This window comes from Staurois parvus, unplaced genomic scaffold, assembly GCF_062004578.1.
Source record: "Staurois parvus isolate SC_StPar_1 unplaced genomic scaffold, SC_StPar_1.0 ptg001490l, whole genome shotgun sequence".
NCBI lineage: Eukaryota > Metazoa > Chordata > Amphibia > Anura > Ranidae > Staurois > Staurois parvus.
The window spans coordinates 1036934-1056646 of NW_028319286.1; the positions used below are offsets into that span (position 1 = coordinate 1036934).

At 49.6% G+C, this 19713-nt stretch overlaps 1 protein-coding gene across 1 annotated transcript in view; it reads left to right on the forward strand.

Moving 5' to 3' along the window:
- Positions 1-8496: 8496 nt before the first annotated feature.
- The window catches only part of STK35 (serine/threonine kinase 35), a 41369-nt gene continuing 30152 nt past the window's right edge, over positions 8497-19713 (forward strand). The window contains exon 1 of the mRNA XM_089662567.1: positions 8497-9094. Within this exon, the coding sequence (XP_089518693.1) occupies positions 8620-9094 (475 nt within the window). The 5' untranslated portion in view covers positions 8497-8619. The remainder of the gene's footprint in view (positions 9095-19713) is intronic.

The window sequence follows — 19713 nt, forward strand, 5'->3', positions numbered from 1 at the left end:
CACTATTCCTCCCACTGACACCAATGATGGGGCACTATTCCTCCCACTGACACCAATGATGGGGCACTATTCCTCCCACTGACACCAATGATGGGACACTATTCCTCCCACTGATACCAATGATGGGACACTATTCCTCCCACTGATACCAATGATGGGACACTATTCCTCCCACTGATACCAATGATGGGGCACTATTCCTCCCACTGATACCAATGATGGGACACTATTACTCCCACTGATACCAATGATGGGACACTATTCCTTCCACTGATACCAATGATGGGGCACTATTCCTCCACTGATACCAATGATGGGACACTATTCCTCCACTGATACCAATGATGGGGCACTATTCCTCCCACTGATACCAATGATGGGGCACTATTCCTCCCACTGATACCAATGATGGGGCACTATTCCTCCACTGATACCAATGATGGGGCACTATTCCTCCCACTGATACCAATGATGGGGCACTATTCCTCCCACTGACACCAATGATGGGACACTATTCCTCCCACTGATACGGCACTATTCCTCCCACTGATACCAATGATGGGGCACTATTCCTCCCACTGATACCTATGATGGGGCACTATTCCTCCCACTGATACCAATGATGGGGCACTATTCCTCCCACTGATACCAATGATGGAGCAATATTCCCCCCACTGATACCAATGATGGGGCACTATTCCTCCCACTGACACCAATGATGGGACACTATTCCTCCCACTGATACGGCACTATTCCTCCCACTGATACCAATGATGGGGCACTATTCCTCCCACTGATACCTATGATGGGGCACTATTCCTCCCACTGATACCTATGATGGGGCACTATTCCTCCCACTGATACCAATGATGGGGCACTATTCCTCCCACTGATACCAATGATGGAGCAATATTCCCCCCACTGATACCAATGATGGGGCACTATTTCTCCCACTGACACGAATGATGGAGCACTATTCCTCCCACTGACACGAATGATGGGGCACTATTTCTCCCACTGATACCAATGATGGGGCACTATTCCTCCCACTGACACCAATGATGGGGCACTATTCCTCCCACTGATACCAATGATGGGGCACTATTCCTCCCACTGATAACAATGTTGGGGCACTATTCCTCCCACTGACACCAATGATGGGGCACTATTCCTCCCACTGACACGAATGATGGGGCACTATTTCTCCCACTGACACGAATGATGGAGCACTATTCCTCCCACTGACACGAATGATGGGGCACTATTTCTCCCACTGATACCAATGATGGGGCACTATTCCTCCCACTGACACCAATGATGGGGCACTATTCCTCCCACTGATACCAATGATGGGGCACTATTCCTCCCACTGATAACAATGTTGGGGCACTATTCCTCCCACTGACACCAATGATGGGGCACTATTCCTCCCACTGACACCAATGATGGGGCACTATTCCTCCCACTGATATCAATTTACATTGCTTCTCCTGGTACATCCCCCATTCCAGAAGAGCTTTTATAAAGTGGGCGTAAAGCAGTTTGAAGCCACTGCTGCTGGGTGCCTGTTGATGTCTGCATCCATGGCTGTGTGAACCTAACAGCTTTCTCATCTGTCATAGGAGAAATATGGAGTCCGTCACTGGTGACTAGTTCTTGAAGGGGCTGTCATCTTAATTCTTCGTTTTACTACTTCAAGAGTCGCTGACCTGGAAGAAACATGCAGTCAGAAACATAGGAACCTCTCATATTCATGCTTGTTCCAGGTCAGTGACTCGCTAATTAGTAAGGCAGAGATAAATGACAGCTCTGGAGATTGCATCTTACAAAACATGTTAGGAATGCCAGATCAGCCGATTCTGACAGGTTCCCTTTAAGGACCATATTTGAACACCGGTGATAGGAGCTAAACATTGGGGTTGCTGTTGGGCTACCAGCCCTCGCCTTACTACGGTTTGCAGCACTGCCATAATATAACACAGCCAACGTCTCTGGCTAAACGCAGTTTGTGTGATTTCACTAGCTTTCTTATAACCTTTGAGACGTGAAAGAGCAGAACGTCTTCAATGACGTCACACTTACCCCCCCAGGGATGAATCGTTCCTGCAGACCTTGCAGAAGAAAATCGTTCTTAACACCATCCCTTCCTAATGCATACAGTGCCCAAAGGGCCAAATGCCTACATGTTTAACAGTGCACCTGCCGCTTACATAACTGGAGGAGGACACATGTTTCTGTTTATGAGATCGCCGGTTATTCATTCTCAGCTAACATGTTATGAAAACAAAAAATGACAGCTCCAGCGCACTGCAGATTTGAAAAGGAATGCAAGCACCGGACTGGCTGTGGAGTAGTAGTGAGAACTAGGTCAGGTCAAACAATCAAGTACCCATAAAAAGAAATATTTTATTTTTTCCCTGCATTTTATTTGTATATTATTTTTTATTTGTAGAAGTTTCCAAAATGAGTACAATGCAGTTCTCTCAGTACGTTGGTCAGGGAATAGAGCCAGCAATAGAGTTTGGCACCCGCTGCTCCCCTTCTTGGACTGCAAGGGTTAACTTCTGCTTAGGTGTAGAGGAATGAGCAGTAATATCTTACTCCTCACTCTGGAAGGCTTCCAACAAGCTGTACGACTAGTCCCTCGAAACCTCCACTCTTCAGCACTCCTGCTGTGGGTCGTACTCGGACGTCATCATGTACAACCCGGCATGTGGAAAGGAAAAGGAGAGCACCAGCTGCTCAGTGAACAGGGAGTAGGGAATAGGGTATTACCACTTAGTGCAGCTGGGCATCAAGTAGTGGGGTCTACTGCAGTGATTGACAGCTTCCAAGAATTGGCCAGGTATGGTTTATACACAATGGGGTTGATTTACTAAAGGTATATAGTCTGTGCACTGCAAGTGTAGTTACTCTAGGTCTGAGGGGAAGGTCTGAAACGAGGGGGGGGGGGAGGTCTGAAACGAGGGGGGGGGGAGGTCTGAAACGAGGGGGGGAAGGTCTGAAACGAGGGGGGGAAGGTCTGAAAACGAGGGGGGGAAGGTCTGAAAACGAGGGGGGGAAGGTCTGAAAACGAGGGGGGGAAGGTCTGAAAACGAGGGGGGGGAGCTCTGAAACAAGGGGGGGGGAGCTCTGAAACAAGGGGGAGCTCTGAAACAAGGGGGAGCTCTGAAACAAGGGGGAGCTCTGAAACAAGGGGGAGCTCTGAAACAAGAGGGAGCTCTGAAACAAGGGGGAGCTCTTCTGATTTCTATCATCCAATCATGTGCAAGCAAAAATACTGTTTTATTTTCCTTGCATATGATTGGGTGTTCTTTGCAAAATAGAGATTTAACTCATTTACTAAGCTCTGGAATAACCACTTGCAGTGCACAGAATATTTGCTTTTAGTAAACCTAGCCCATAGTGTAATAATTTGGGGAGCCCGGGATCACCAGCCAGCAGAGTTGGTAAAAGCAAAGAGTATTCATTTTCCAAAAGATAAATAAAACACCTTACTTCGGTATGGAAAATAAAAAACTTTCGGCTCACTCCCAGCCAAACCCTTAACAGGGTCTGACGTCCCCACATGTAGCAGGTACCCAGTGAAAGCACAGTCTGACAGGGTGTCAATAGCCCACACAACTCCTCTTACAAGCATGTCTTGTTCTACCTCACGGACACCTGCTGACTGCTTCTTGGCCTCTTCAACCCTCTCTCACGGGGGTTAACCCATCCTCTAATAAGGGTTGGAGGCTCTTTCCCACCCAAAATCTCTCTGAGCCCCCAAATTCAGCTTATGCACCCGCAAAAGTGTAACACTGGGAGCAGCAGCTGGGTCCGTGCTGCCACTGCATCCAAATTGACATCTATGGGACTGTCTGCAATGGAAATGCAAGGATCACCTGTGCATCCACACAGGTAACACAGCCCTTACATGGGGCACGGATTCATATGCTCTGTGTGCACGAAGCCTAATAATCCTGGGGAGACTGCAAGTGAGTTTTCCTCTTTTCCTGGAACCCCTCGCCCTGCATGGGTGAGAATTACTGAGAACTCATCAGTCTTACAGTCAGCACAACCCAAACAGCAGTGATATATACCCATCTCTGCTGTCTGGTATAAAAGTTACACTGGACCAACTATGTAACTATGTGTAACATACTGTCTAGAAGTCTTTTTTTAATTTTTCTTCAGGTTTCATTCACACTTGTAGGACTCCAAAATCATGTGACTTTGGAGTGCAACTTTGCATAGGGACAACAAGTCACATCCAATTCACACCTATCCAAAGCTGGACCCACAGTTGCATGTAAAACAAACATTCAGGTATGACTTTCATGCAACTTTTGAGGGGTAACATTGGTCTGATTTTGTGGGCCAAAGACTTCAAAATCGCACATGAACTACTTTGAAGTCGCTGCAACTTTAGGTCACAAATATATGAATGGTTATAACTGGAAAACATTGGGTACAATCTGCCATGCACTATCAAAGTCGCATGACAAGGCGCACGAGTTTGAAAGGAGTCTAACACCCCTAGCAACAACTTCAATGTAGTTCGTACACTACTTTAGTCCGATTTTCATGCAACTTGAGGGCCTTAGGCTTCAATGTTAACCTTCAAAAGATGCATTAAAGTCGTACCTGAACAGGGGCGGACTGACCATTTGGAAACTCGGGCACTGCCCGAGGGCCTGGGGTCAGTAGCGGGCCCCATGAGATGGCCCTGGTACCTTTTTCATAGGCTTTTTTTGAGCTTGGGCAAGGACACAGGGGCCCCATGATCCCCTATTGCCCGGGGGGCCCATGAGTTGTCAGTCCGCCCCTGGACCAGTGCTTTCAATCACTTGACGAATGTCATGCAAAATCATTCAATTTTGGAGTGAATTTTATTTCCAAAACAAAAACCTCATGCTCCTTTTAATTATCTTGCTGCTACGGTTGAAAATGATAAAATCATAAAACAGATCCTCTAAACATCCCCAAAGAAAAGTAAACCTTTCACCCTTGAAAGTACAAATATATAGAAAACCTTTTCTTCAAATCACTTAGTCCCCTTCCTTAAGTACAAAATAACCTAAATAAATTCAGAATAGTCCCCCTCCTAAAAGTGGCAGTGAATTGCTTTTCAGTGGATGTTTGATAGGCAGTTAAGACGTGTTGTCACCTCCTCACTGACCATTTCAACCCTTAAAAACCATCACTGCAGCTATGTACATGGTTGCAGGGCTATTGCAGCATTTAGCTGATGGGGGGTAAAAAATGTGGCTCAAACCCCCTGCGCCCCCCCCCCCCCCCCCCGCAAGCAAAAACTGAGCAGGATATACGCCAGTAGCAAAATTTGACTCCAATGTTTTTTGTTTTAACTTCCTTTCGATTTTCTAGTTAGTGGGGTCAAATCATTTTCAACCGTGTAGAAAACCTTTTCTTCAAATCACTTAGTCCCCTTCCTGAAGTACAAAATAATCTAAATAAATTCAGAATAGTCCACCACAAGTCCACACTATTATTAGGTCTTCAAGCGTTGAAAGATGTCCCATTCATCACTTCAAATCCAAGAAACTTGTGAGTATATATACTAATCCACAATCCAAATACGTGCCACCACTCTGGTAGGGTTAAATACTATTACCCTCTTTCAGCTCAGATAGGCATATCAAATACTCCGGGGTTAAACAGCATTCCCCTTGCGGATAACTCAATCCATTGTTCCCCGATCCTCATAGAGCAAAGAGCAAGATTCAGTGGGGTGTACAAGTAATAAAACAAATTTATTGCTGCTTACATTCAAAGAAACAAATGTCCATCCTGTTCCAGCATAGACATAGCTAAAACCAACAACAAAGATGGCTGCGCTGCTCCTTCCGGTTTTGCGTCTGACGTCACGACCCTGACGCGTTTCGTCACTTCCGACTGTCTCGAGGATTAGTATATATACTCACAAGTTTCTTGGATTTGAAGTGATGAATGGGACATTTTTCAACGCTTGAAGACCTAATAATAGTGTGGACTTGTGGTGGACTATTCTGAATTTATTTAGGTTATTTTGTACTTCAGGAAGGGGACTAAGCGATTTGAAGAAAAGGTTTTCTACACGGTTGAAAATGATTTGACCCCACTAACTAGAAAATCGAAAGGAAGTTAAAACAAAAAACATTGGAGTCAAATTTTGCTACTGGCGTATATCCTGCTCAGTTTTTGGTTGCAGGGGGGGGGGGGGGCGCAGGGGGTTTGAGCCACATTTTTTACCCCCAGCAGCTAAATGCTGCAAGAGCCCTGCAACCATGTACATAGCTGCAGTGATGGTTTTTAAGGGTTGAAATGGTCAGTGAGGAGGTGACAACACGTCTTAACTGCCTATCAAACATCCACTGAAAAGCAATTCACTGCCACTTTTAGGAGGGGGAAGCAAGTGTAAAATGAGCCCTAATGATCGATAGAATGATAGGTAAATGAAGGGGTAAACTGTGGGCAAAGGAATAGACCGCTAGTTACATTGCTGGGATGTTCTTGGCTTGCTGGATAGAGTGAGAAAATCAAAAACTGGTGCCTTTTGATACGCTGTAACAGTATCACTAAGTAAAAAAAAAAAAAAACAGTGCTGCAACATTGTTATTGTTTATTATAGGATTTCCCCTCTATTTACTGTTGGTGACAACCAGAAATGTGGGATTTTTTTCATTTTTATTGATCTATGTGTGAAAAAAATGCACATAAGTGTAATGCAAAGGGGCCTATGGAAGAGGTGGTTTTTTTTGCCATCTGTGTCCCCTTGGGAAGATTTCCCTTCTCTTCCTGCCCTGTAGTTGTCAGTCCGCCCCTGCACAGCAGACATGCAGGACTTTCAGTGTACTTTACAGAAATGTTGTACTGAATAAAAAAAAATGGGCCCACGACTAAACGCACAAACTGCACATCAGGGGCAGACTAACGACTCATGGGGCCCCCAGGCAACAGGGGATCACGGGGCCCGTGTCCTCACCCACACTCAAAAAAGCCTATTAAAGGTACCAGAGGTATCTCATGGGGCCCCCTACTGACCCCGGCCCTCGGGCAGTGCCCGAGTTTCCAAACGGTCAGTTCGCCCCTGCTGAAAGGTGTGAACAGGGGCGGACTGACCATTTGGAAACTCGGGCACTGCCCGGGGGGCCCAGGGTCAGTAGGGGGCCCCATGAGATGCCCCTGGTACCTTTTTCATAGGCTTTTTTGAGTTTGGACAAGGACACAGGGGCCCCATGATCCCCTATTGCCCGGGGGCCCCATGAGTTGTCAGTCCGCGGCTGGGTGTGACCTAATAGAAGTCAGTGGGACCATGGCTTGAAAGAGCACAGTCTTCACTGACTTCACTGACCCTGGGCCCTCGGGCAATGCCCAAAAGGTCAGTCCACCCTTGGTGACTATACACCCCCCCTGCAGCCAAAATGCAGAGGCGCAGGGTGACCACGGCCTTAGCGAAGGCCAGCCTGTGGTCCCTCTCAGAGCCTACACACAAGGCCTCGTGTGTATAAAGACCTCAGCTACGTTTTCATGAATTGTATGGTTGTCACAGGAACATGGACATCTCCTTGAAATCCAAAGAACAAGAAAGGGGCGGGGCAGTGACACAGGGCCTACAAAACCACACCGCCATCCATGTAGCGGCCTCACTGGAGTGTTTGCCATTAAAGTGCATCCTGACATGTAGATAATTCTCCCCCTGGAGTTCACAGAACGTTTCTCTCACTTTAGAGATTTCCTCTCACTTCCAGGTCTGTCCCAAATCAGGAAGTGAAGAAAAATTTCCTCCAAGGCAATACCCTGACTGAGATTTCACCGTACTTGGCAACAGTCATGGAAAACAAATGGTTTCAGACCCATTATGTAACCAAGAAGACATCTGCAGTCTCTTCCATGACGGCTCCCCCCGCCAAGCTCTCCTCTCTCCCGCCATCTGTCACTCTCTCTGCCCTCACTGCGCACCACGTGACCTCCTCCAATCGCCGCCGGCGCGCTTTTAGCGCACGTGACGGGCTCAAGCTCATCCAGCCGGGCCGGTCCCACTACGACACAGGGGGAGGGGGAGTCAAACGCCTCGTTTCACCCAGTTACCCCCAGCGTAGCTTTGCTTTTCCCGTGCCCCGTTACTACGCCCGTTCCCGTCTACCATTACGGCGGGTGTTCTTGAATATGAACTCACTCTTTGGTGTCCCATGTGACTCTCGACCACCCCTACAGAGGGGCTTGGTTCGTTCCGAAAGGCTGTGTTTACACTCGGCCCCTCTGCGGGACGTACCATAAGAATAGGGGAGGACAAATTGGAATTTTAAACCTTTTTTTTAGCTCCTGGTTGATTTACTAGCGGAGCAATAGAAATGTATGAGTGTTCCAATGTTTATAAAACGATAGAGGGTTGGGAATGAGGGTACGTTTGGTGTGTGGGCTGGGATTAAATTCTGTGAAAGTCCTCCTCCCCCCATTTGAGTTTTGCAGTAATGGTACATCCCATTCTATAACTCTCTCTCAGGCTGTCGGGCTGCTCAGTATAGAAAGAACCGGCTGGCCGCTGCTCCATGCTGGGTGGGCGTGTACCCCTCACACCCGGTGATCCCAAGTCGGCCTGCTCCCGCTCCGTCACCCGCCCAGCGATGAGGCCCGGCCATGGAAGCCGCTAAATCCTCCGAGCGGAAGCGGCGCCGGCGGCCCCTGGGAGAGCGCCTCCCCGCCCCCCTCACTGTGAACGGCAGCTGCCGGCCCGGGGAGGCGGAGGAGGCCGGGGTCAAGCAGGTGGAGAAAGACGAGGACGCCGCCCGGCCCCCCGGAGGAGGAGAGGTCTCCCGGCCCCGGTACAGCTTGCTAGCCGAGATCGGACGGGGCACGTACGGTGTGGTCTACGAGGCGGTGGCCCGGAAGAGCGGAGCCCGGGTGGCGGTCAAGAAAATCCGTTGTGACGCCCCGGAGAACGTGGAGCTGGCACTGTCCGAGTTCTGGGCCCTGACCAGCCTCCGCCGCCGGCACCCCAACATCGTCCGCTTCGAGGAGTGCGTCCTCCAGAGGAACGGCCTGGCCCAGAAGATGAGCCACGGCAACAAGAGCAGCCACCTCTACCTCCGCCTGGTGGAGGCCTCCCTCAAGGGTGAGGACCTGGACGGCGACCGCCTGCACCGGGGGGCGGGCTAGCTGGCATGGAGGGGATTCTCGGCTACTACCGGGAAGTTGGGGGCTGTGTGGGCCATGGAGGCTGGGGGCTGTGTGGGCCATGGAGGCTGGGGGCTGTGTGGGCCATGGAGGCTGGGGGCTGTGTGGGCCATGGAGGCTGGGGGCTGTGTGGGCCATGGAGGCTGGGGGCTGTGTGGGCCATGGAGGCTGGGGGCTGTGTGGGCCATGGAGGCTGGGGGGAGTGCGGGCCATGGAGGCTGGCGAGTGCGGGCCATGGCCCTCCCTGGGCAGGGGGAGGCTGGTGACAGAAGTGGACTGACCATTCGAGCACTCGGGCACTGCCCGAGGGCCTGGGGTCAGTAGGGGGCCCCATGGGATGCCACTGGTACCTTTTTCATAGGCTTTTTTGAGTTTGGACAAGGACACAGGGGCCCCATGATCCCCTTTTGCCCGGGGGCCCCATGAGTTGTCAGTCCGCCCCTGGCTGGCGAGTGCAGTTCAAGGCCGTACCTGGGCAGGGGGAGGCTGGTGAGTGCGGGCCACTGCCGTACCTGGGAAGGGGGACTGCTGGCCACGGCCGTCGCTGGGCAGGGGGAGTGCGGGCCACGGCCGTTGCTGGGCTGTGGCAGGCTGGGGAGTGCGGGCCATGGTTGTGCCTGGGCTGGGGAGTGCGGGCCATGGTTGTGCCTGGGCTGGGGAGTGCGGGCCATGGTTGTGCCTGGGCTGGGGAGTGCGGGCCATGGTTGTGCCTGGGCTGGGGAGTGCGGGCCATGGTTGTGCCTGGGCTGGGGAGTGCGGGCCATGGTTGTGCCTGGGCTGGGGAGTGCGGGCCATGGTTGTGCCTGGGCTGGGGAGTGCGGGCCATGGTTGTGCCTGGGCTGGGGAGTGCGGGCCATGGTTGTGCCTGGGCTGGGGAGTGCGGGCCATGGTTGTGCCTGGGCTGGGGAGTGCGGGCCATGGTTGTGCCTGGGCTGGGGAGTGCGGGCCATGGTTGTGCCTGGGCTGGGGAGTGCGGGCCTTAGTTATCTCTGGAGCTGTTGAGGGTCTATACAAGCTCTGATAGGGTGTTGCAGACTTATTACTCTGGATAGGGGTCGCTGGGGTCTGCAGTGTTTGGATACCCCAGGATAAGTATGGTTGAGGATTCAGTTTTGGTTGCCCTGGCATAGCTGTGGCTGGGGACTGCTGGCTTTTGTCACCCAGAATTAGAGGTGGCTGGGCTTTGCTTCTTTTGGTTGAGGTGGCTGCAGACTGGACTTTGGTTGCCCCTAGATAGGGGTGGCTAAGGACTGCATGCTTTGATGATCATGGGTTGGTTAGGTGCTGCAGGCCTTAGTTACGGTTGCGTAGTTGTTGCGGGAACAATTAGGTTTGGTGCTGTATTGTGTACAGGCACTATTAGGGGGTGCTGAGCGTTGCTGGCCTTCGTTACTCTGGGTACAGCAGGAGATTGTTACTCCGGGGACTGTGCTAAGGACTGGTCTCGTCTATGCAAGCTCTGATGGGGTGCTGCAGGTTCTGGTTACGTCTGGGTATGGGTGGCTGGGGACTGCAGGCTTTGGTTACCCAGAGATAGGGGTGGCTGTGGACTGCAGGTTTTGCATACTTTGCGATTTAGGTGGCTGTCGATTTTGGGTCCCCTTAGGATAGGGGTGGATCGGGGCTGCAGGCTTTGATTAGTTTGTGATAGAGGTGGCTGCGTACTGTGGCCTGTTACCCTGGGAATAGGGGTGGAGGCTGTAGGCTTGGGTTACTACTAGATTTGGTGCCTGGGGACTGTAGGCTTTGGTTACTCCTAGATCGGGGTTCTGCAGGTTGGGATTTGGTTACCCCAGGATAGGGGTGGCTGGTGTCTGCAGTCCTTGGTTACCCCAGTATTAGGTTGGATGGGGTTTGTGACTGCAGGCTTTGGCTACCTTTAGATGTGTGGCTGGAGACTCTGGGATTTGGTTACTCCTAGGTAGAGGTGTCTGATGTCTGCAGGCCTTAGTTACTCTGAGGTAATGGTGGTTGGGGTTTGCAGGCCTTGGTTACCCCTAGGTAGTGGTGGTTGGGGTCTGCAGGCCTTGGTTACCCCTAGGTAGTGGTGGTTGGGGTCTGCAGGCTTTGGTTACCCTTAGGTAGTGGTGGTTGGGCTTTGCAGGCCTTGGTTACCCCTAGGTAGTGGTGGTTGGGGTCTGCAGGCTTTGGTTACCCCTAGGTAGTGGTGGTTGGGGTCTGCAGGCCTTGGTTACCCCTAGGTAGTGGTGATTATGGTCTGCAGGCTTTGGTTACCCCTAGGTAGTGGTGGTTGGGGTCTGCAAGCTTTGGTTACCCTTAGGTAGTGGTGGTTGGGGTCTGCAGGCTTTGGTTACCCTTAGGTAGTGGTGGTTGGGGTCTGCAGGCTTTGGTTACCCCTAGGTAGTGGTGGTTGGGGTCTGCAGGCTTTGGTTACCCCTAGGTGGTGGTGGTTGGGGTCTGCAGGCTTTGGTTACCCCTAGGTGGTGGTGGTTGGGGTCTGCAGGCTTTGGTTACCCCTAGGTGGTGGTGGTTGGGGTCTGCAGGCTTTGGTTACCCCTAGGTAGTGGTGGTTGGGGTCTGCAGGCTTTGGTTACCCCTAGGTAGTGGTGGTTGGGGTCTGCAGGCTTTGGTTACCCCTAGGTAGTGGTGGTTGGGGTCTGCAGGCTTTGGTTACCCCTAGGTAGTGGTGGTTGGGGTCTGCAGGCCTTGGTTACCCCTAGGTAGTGGTGGTTGGGGTCTGCAGGCCTTGGTTACACCTAGGTAGTGGTGGTTGGGGTCTGCAGGCCTTGGTTACCCCTAGGTAGTGGTGGTTGGGGTCTGCAGGCCTTGGTTACCCCTAGGTGGTGGTTGGGGTCTGCAGGCCTTGGTTACCCCTAGGTGGTGGTTGGGGTCTGCAGGCCTTGGTTACCCCTAGGTGGTGGTTGGGGTCTGCAGGCCTTGGTTACCCCTAGGTGGTGGTGGTTGGGGTCTGCAGGCCTTGTTTACCCCTAGGTGGTGATTGGGGTCTGCAGGCCTTGGTTACCCCTAGGTGGTGGTTGGGGTCTGCAGGCCTTGGTTACCCCTAGGTGGTGGTTGGGGTCTGCAGGCCTTGGTTACCCCTAGGTAGTGGTGGTTGGGTTCTGCAGGCTTTGGTTACCCCTAGGTAGTGGTGGTTGGGGTCTGCAGGCCTTGGTTACCCCTAGGTAGTGGTGGTTGGGGCCTGCAGGCTTTGGTTACCCTGAGATAGTGTTGGGTTAAGTGTGCTTTGGTTGCCCCAGGATATTGGAATCTGAGCCTAGGCTTTGATGAGATCTGCAGTGTTTGGCCTGGTCAAGTCAGATATGCTCTTGCAGTACACAGGTAATGTTTGTGCTATCAGGAATAGTGTTTTCCAAAACTCCAGAACCAGACTACGCAGTGGATAAGCAGCTTAAATATTTGTTGAGGTTCTTGGATGGGCTACTTTATTTGAAAGGTACCAAGCTGAAGCATTGGTGTACTTGAAGTTACATTGGCTAAGTATTTCTGCATTTCCTGCTCTTGGGAGTATCCAAGGCTTGCAGTGGTTATTCCACAATACACGTCTGCTGATCTGGGATAACAAAGTCTGCAGTACTCGGCCTCATCTAATGGTTTTATAGCTCAATCTTCTAACCTTTGTTGTCCCTGGGGTAAGGTTTGCAGTGGTCAACATGCAACAGAATTGGTATATTCCACAGCTGGATCTCTTGGGTTTCCAAACCTTGGAGTGCTTGGTCTTCCCTAACAGCTTGTATCTTTCAATTTCTCAGCCTAGGCACTGCTTCTGGGTAAGTCTTTCCTGACAAAGCTGGTATATCCCACAATTCCTAAATCTGGTCCTTGCAAGGATTACAAGGCTTGCAGTTCTTGGCCTCCATGGACAGTTGGGATATCCTACAATTCCTGAGCCTAGACACTGCTGCTCGGGTAACAAGGCCTGCAGTCCTCAGCCTGTGCCGGCAGCACCTATATATTCCTGAAGTGGGGCTCTGCTCTCCCAGTGGCTAATCTGCTTCTAGTAGTCAGATGACATTCTTGGTGAGTTAATAAAAATGATAGACAAGCTGACTTGTAAGTGGCCTCAGTCACTTTTGTTGCAATTTACCTTTTCTCCTAAATAGTTCAATGGAAGATACAATTTGGATACTTTAGATAAGGCAAGCTCAGCAGACATCTCCAGAGTATGAACTTGGGCACTGCTACTGGGTTGCAAGGCCACAGTCATCTTTTGATGGAACTGGTGTATCCTGATGTCTGCAAGCCTAATATCTGCTTCTGGGGTAACAAGTCCTGCAGTTCCCGTCCTCCCCTGACATAGGTGAGATCCCACAATTCCTGAACCTGGGCACTGCTGGAGGACTAGCCTCCTGCTTCCTAATAGTACAGGACTTGGGGCTCTCGGTGAACTTGGTTTGTGTGCTGGTAGCATGCTACGCATTGTGCTCCCAGCACGCAAGTACATGTGTGGCCCCCCGTTAATAGACCCAGTTGCGTTCAGTTGGCTGGGAGTTGTTTAAGATGCATACTTATGCAGGCCATGCGTGGGTCCAATTCTGAATTAATTTTCTTTAGAAATACAGAAATTGTCAGATGACTCCGCCGTTTATTTCAACATTTGACCAACCAAGCCTTCAATTTCACCTCTTGCTACAGAAAAGAATTTTCGTGGCCATGAATTTTCTTTCCAGGTCACAGCTCATGCTCATTTCTTTGTCAGTTATATTTCTCAAACGATTCTTCCATCGTTTAGAAATTCGTACGTTTTTAAAAAAATTTCTGTCATGCCCGCTCACTAATATTTGATGGTCGCATGAAAATCAGCCGTTTCTGTAGCCAACTAAGAGTGCGAAATTCGAACAAAACTTCTTAGGAAAGATTTTCGAAAGATAATTCTTTTGGAATCCGACCCATTTATGGCCGGCTTTAGGCTGTCTAAGGCTGGCCATACATTATACAATTTTTTTAGTTTTCTGACAAATTTCTTCCCAATTTCCTTTAGATTTACCTTCCACTATGTAGTGCAAGGGCCCGCCTAAGTAGATGCAATTGAAAGTGCTGTTTAGATTTGACCTCCTATTATATGGTTTTTGGTCAATCTAAAGCAAAAATCTCAGGAAAATGTATAATGTATGGCCAGCCTTAGGTTTGAAAGTTGATGCTTGCACCAATGCCGTGGTTTTAGTTGCAACAAAGCTACGTCTCATGTTGTCTCTTTTGGGGAGGCCCCCCCTTAATTCCTGTTTAGTTTGAACAGTGGAGGTGAGGGAAGACATTTGGATTGTCACAAAAATGTTTTCACCCTAGGTTCACATCTGTGCGGGTGCTGCCGCTGCGGATCCGCATGAAAATCTGTGCAGCCGCACCACCCGCAGAGAATTGCGGACCCGCAGCGGGTGCCATTATTTCTAATGGCACGCCGCCCACACTGGGAAATGCAAGCGTAATGAAAACCGAGGTTCCCGTAGGGGATGCACTTTCCAAAGTGCAGGGACTTCTCTGGGTGACACGGGAATCCATTCAAATGAATAAGCTCTCGTGCCCGTGCGAAACGTGGCCCGCACGGCCGCATGTATGTGAACCGGGGGTCAATATAAAAAAATAAATTCATTGCATCCAAAAAAAGCTTGTGTGGTTAATAGCTCAGCTGGTAGTTAATGTGGAAGAGGCTCTTCAGGCGGGGCAAGGCCCTGCTTTGTTTGCTGGTTATGCTGTGATACGAGTGTTGCTGGGGGCTAATCACAGGCAGGTGTTCCCTAGGGCCCGTCATCTGTCAGCTGTGGGAGCTGAGCCAAGGGAGTACAAACTGGGGATAGGAACTGAAATCAAATACTGCACCTATGTATATATATTCCTTCTATTTAGCAACATTTGTTAGTCTTTTCTAGATTTATAGTGTTTGCAATCAGTGCTTTAGCTTGAGTCAGTGACATGTTGCCCCATGAGCAATAACTTTGATTTCAGGGGAGGGTTACGGCTTGTCTGCGGCTCTTGGTGGCATTTTCACCATTGCGATCTGATGTCAGGTATAGGAAGTGAGGGAACCTGCAGTGGGGTAGCAGATGGGCAATGGACAGATTTTAGAGAACTCAATTGGGCTAGTCTGAATGCCTGTTGATCTTTCTCACTTCTGTTCGAAGAAACAATGAGAAGCTAATAGCCTTTACCCCTTCGATTAACTCATCTGGAGTTGCTTTTAGGAGTCTTAACTTCTTCACAACGGCCGAACGCAAATGTGCGGCTTCCTGGCATCTGGGCCTAGACGCCGAGCGACCGCACATTTGCGTTCTATTAACAAAATAACATATGTGCTGAGAGCGCGCCCCCTGCACGCTCCCAGCAAACATGTCCGGTACTCACGGACAGGTCCCAATCTCCTTTGGATCGGGACCTTGCCCGATCATGTGACTGCGTGTCACGGCGGTCACATGACCATAAACCCCGCCCTGCCTCCTGGCTTCTGAAACCCTTAAAGGGCCTGGAGGCGCCGGCACCAAGGGGTTAAGCCACTCGTAGACTTGTTGAAAAATTAAAATGGGTAATAAAATTGTCAATTTCAGTTTTCAGGGGGGAAAAAAACCCCAGCATGTTGGATCAAGCACTTTTGCAGCATGAAAATCATGTTTTGCTGTTGGCACACTGATTCATAATACAAAGGATTTGACACTCGACGTGAATGTCGTTAATTTTTCAATTAGCCTATGGCCTACATCAGATACTTAAGGCTAGGTTCACACGTGTGCGGTATATCGCATGTGATTCGCACAGGAACCGCACCGCATTCCTGTGCAAATCACATGCGATTTGTGTGCTGTGATCGGAGCCATACATTATGGCTCAAACCGCGCTGCACCTGCACCAAAAACGGGCAGGACCCTTTTTTGGGTCCGCACTAGAATCGTATCGCACGGGTATTCACACCTATGCAATTCGATTCTGCACATCACACCTCTTTTTGCGGACCGATTTTATGGGGTGTTAACGTAACATACACACCCGCATCGGTTCGCATGAACTGGTGCGATTCTGATGCGGTGCAGAATTTGCACCGAAACCGATGCGAATTCCCCACCGCATCAGTGTGAACCTGGTCTAAAGGTAAATAAGGGTTACCATTGCGGACCATGAGAATAGGCTAGCTTGCTTTGTGTCCCTGATGTCAGTCCGTAATAAGAGCACAAACTGAATGGGCTGATTACCATGAAGTATCAACTGAGAACTCGTTAATTTGAACTGACTCCCGTGCCCCGTGACACGCAGGGAAGAAGTCCCGGCACTTCTTTTGAAAATGCAACCGAGGTTCCCAGTACGGTTGCATTTTCCAGTGTGGGCGGCGTACCATTAGAATTAATGGCACCCGCCCGCAGGTTCGCATTTCTCTGTGCGGATGGTGTGGCTACACGGATTTTCATGTGGATCTGCAGCTGCACAGATGTGAACCGGGGGTTAGATGTACTGCACTCAGGGTGGTCTGCAAGTAAAAAGGTAGATTTAGCGTGGTTGTAACCTTATGAGCAAAGCACATCCCTCTATAGTGTGATTCTTTCAATTTAGAGCACTTGATGATTTTTGCCTCATTCCTCTGTTATCTGCATGAATCAATTCTGACCAGATTTTCCTGACACCAATAGAAAAGGTAACAGGAGTGCTTTCCAGAAGGTTGACCGCCTCGGCACTGTTCCTATGTGCTGTTTCTGCTTTGTAAATCTAATCGCATGAATCACTTCTGACAGGTTTTCCTGACACCAAGAGGAAAAAGGTGACCGTGCTCCAGTTTGATAGCCTCAGCTCTATTCTGTGAACTTTTGGGAGGTCTCTTCCCTCTAATCAGTTCTCGGAGCTCTCCTTACTGAGCTGTGCTGAGTGTCATTTCAGCTTCCCTCCTTTTCTCAGAGCTTAGTCTAGCTTTATAAGTTCTGGACTTTGGATGTAGAGACGAGAAAACTGCAGATAAATGGGTATAACTTCACTGGGTTTCACCATTTTAAGACTTCAGCCTGTTGGATTGCTACAGTTATAACTAGTTTTGTCTGCTGGTATTTGTGTCTTTCACTTGGCTTATGTCTCTGGGGTATCTGGAAATTCGGTTTCCTTCGCTGATCATTGTGTGGATAGATCATCCGGGTCTTTTTGGATAAACATCTAAACTGTATCCGTGGTGTCTAACATCTTCAATGAGTTTGCTTACCTGGGCAAAATTAGTCCATCCTAATGTTAAAATTTGATTTGTCAGTTTGTGTGTAAAGCTTTGCTGTCCTGCAGGTAGACTCAAGGCTGGAGGAAGGGATGGATTATCTGGCTGTGTGGCGATTGACTTGACCTCATCTTGGAGGTGATGGGATATCTACATAAAGCATGTCCACTCTCTTCGGATTAAGCCCTGATGAGATGCAGCTCTTCAGTCTGATCTGTTGCCTGCTTGGTTTATTAGGAGGAAAGCCTTTATTTCTTGGGGCCCGAGTCCTAGTAATTTCTCCTTTTCTCTAGCGGCAGCTGTAGATGCGGCCGACCTGTAAACATCTCTGTCCCCAGAGGCAGTTTTGTTAGAGTAATCGTGCTACTTGTTGGAGCAGAAGGTAAATCGCCTCATCTGTCGCTTTCATGACAAACATTGACCTTCACTTGCTGCTGACTGGCTTCGCCATGTTAGGACATTTCACTTGGATCGTTCTGCTGTTGACTAAGCGCTAGGAAGAGGGAAAGTCCTGCCTATGATTGGCTTCTATTAGAGTATGGCACAGATCGTGGTGAGTTGGTAATCCCCAGGCTAATGTTGCGTATAGATGTCATGTTGAGTCCCTCGGGTTGCAGTAGAAGGAAGTCTTCAGAAACCCAGTCCTTAAAATGGCCTAATGGTGGTGTCTAGAAGGCTGGTTGCTTGGTCAATACAATCTGCTAGGAGTATCCGAATTGAATGGGAAGCAACAAGGCTTACCCTTTGTTACCCCCCTTACAGCGTATTTCAAGTTACACCTGGCATATGAAATTGAGGTCGTTGCCCTAGGCGCCCCCCCCCATCAGAGAGCCTTGCACTGACCAATGCCAGACCCCCTCAACCACCTGAAGAGAGCCTGACAGCGACCAACAATACCCCTGCCCCCCCCCCCCCAACCGAGAGCCTCCCACGAACACCCCCCCGGCAACAGACGCTTGCCTTCACAGCTCCGGACATCCCCAGGAATGAGAGTTGGGCTCTGCATATACCAAGCAGCCTCTTTCGGATCCCACCTGGTCCCCTGCCACATGTCCCTTCTTCCTGGGGGGGCTGCCCCCTTGGAAAGTGCCACCCTAGGCAAATGCCTTGTGGTAAATTCGCCCCTGCCCCACCCCCAGCTTGAGTTGTGGGATTCGTTTCCTCGCCAGGCTCTGTTTAGTTTTCTCCTGACTGAAGTATCATTGCCCGTCCAGCAGATGAACTTGGTTCTCAATACTGCACAAGCGCGGTGACATCACTCGTAGTCCATAAAGCGCTCCAAAGCTGCTGGAAGTATGGTACGCAGGAGCCTTGCATTGCGTCTGTAACAATTATCATGTTTTCAATGCTTTGCAGGCTTAAGCTCATTTTTGTTCTCTGGGCTAATTTCAATTTTTGGTTTTGAAAAAGCTGCAAATGCAGGAAAATGCCAGGTCTGCCTAAAATTCAGTGACCAAACACTGCAACCGAAGTAGTGGCAGCTCTAGTTTAGGTACAGAATTCCTTCTCTCAAAGTGGTTATGAAGCTTCAACATTTGCTTTCAGGTAACACATGTTTAGGCACCCCCTTATTTTTGAACCTTTATTTGATCCAGCGCTGTGCCCATTTGCAGCTCTTCTCTACCCTCTTCTGGTCTCTCAGCCTTGGCCATTGGCTCCCACTGCTGGCAAAGCCAATGACAAGGGAAGCTGGGTGTGGGGATGAGACTTGTCTGTCAATAGATGCAGACAATGCGACTCGGGAGTGAGCCCACTAAAGTGCCCTCTTGGAAACCGGCTTTCTTCGAGGAAGCCAGGAGTGCCAGTGGTGGAAAGTTCCAGGCTGCTCCGTGCAATTCCATTCCACAGAGCAGGTAAGTACAAATGTGTTTTTTAATTGCAATTACTAACATGGTTCAGCAGGAGACAACTGGCAAACTGCTTTTTTTTCAGTGCTAAATGTTGGTTATTTATGATCTAGGTATGTGGTGAATGTATAATGAAGCAAAACCTACTGTGAGGATAAACATTGGAGCTGCCATTGGGGGCTCAAAGTCTTTCTGATCCTAGCTACAGTATGGTTTGCCTTTGTAAAACTATATTAGAGCCACTTTGGGCTTGGTGGGGGGGGGGGGGAGGGTTAACATCTGCCATGTTTCTCAGTGGCCATTGTGTGTTTAACCTGCCTGTGTGGTCATCTGAGTGGGGAAGAAGAAATCTGAGAAGGGACAATGGTAGCCACCTGACTTTCCTACCCCTCAATGCCAAAACAATGTTTGGCTGGGTATGCACTAGTGTAGAAATTATTCCATCCTGTTCAAATTTTCTCATTGCAAAAGAAAACAAATATAAATTTGACAAGTGCAGCACTAAATGATTTATAATTAAAATGATAAAAAGTTCATATAAAATAGCATAAGTTGAAT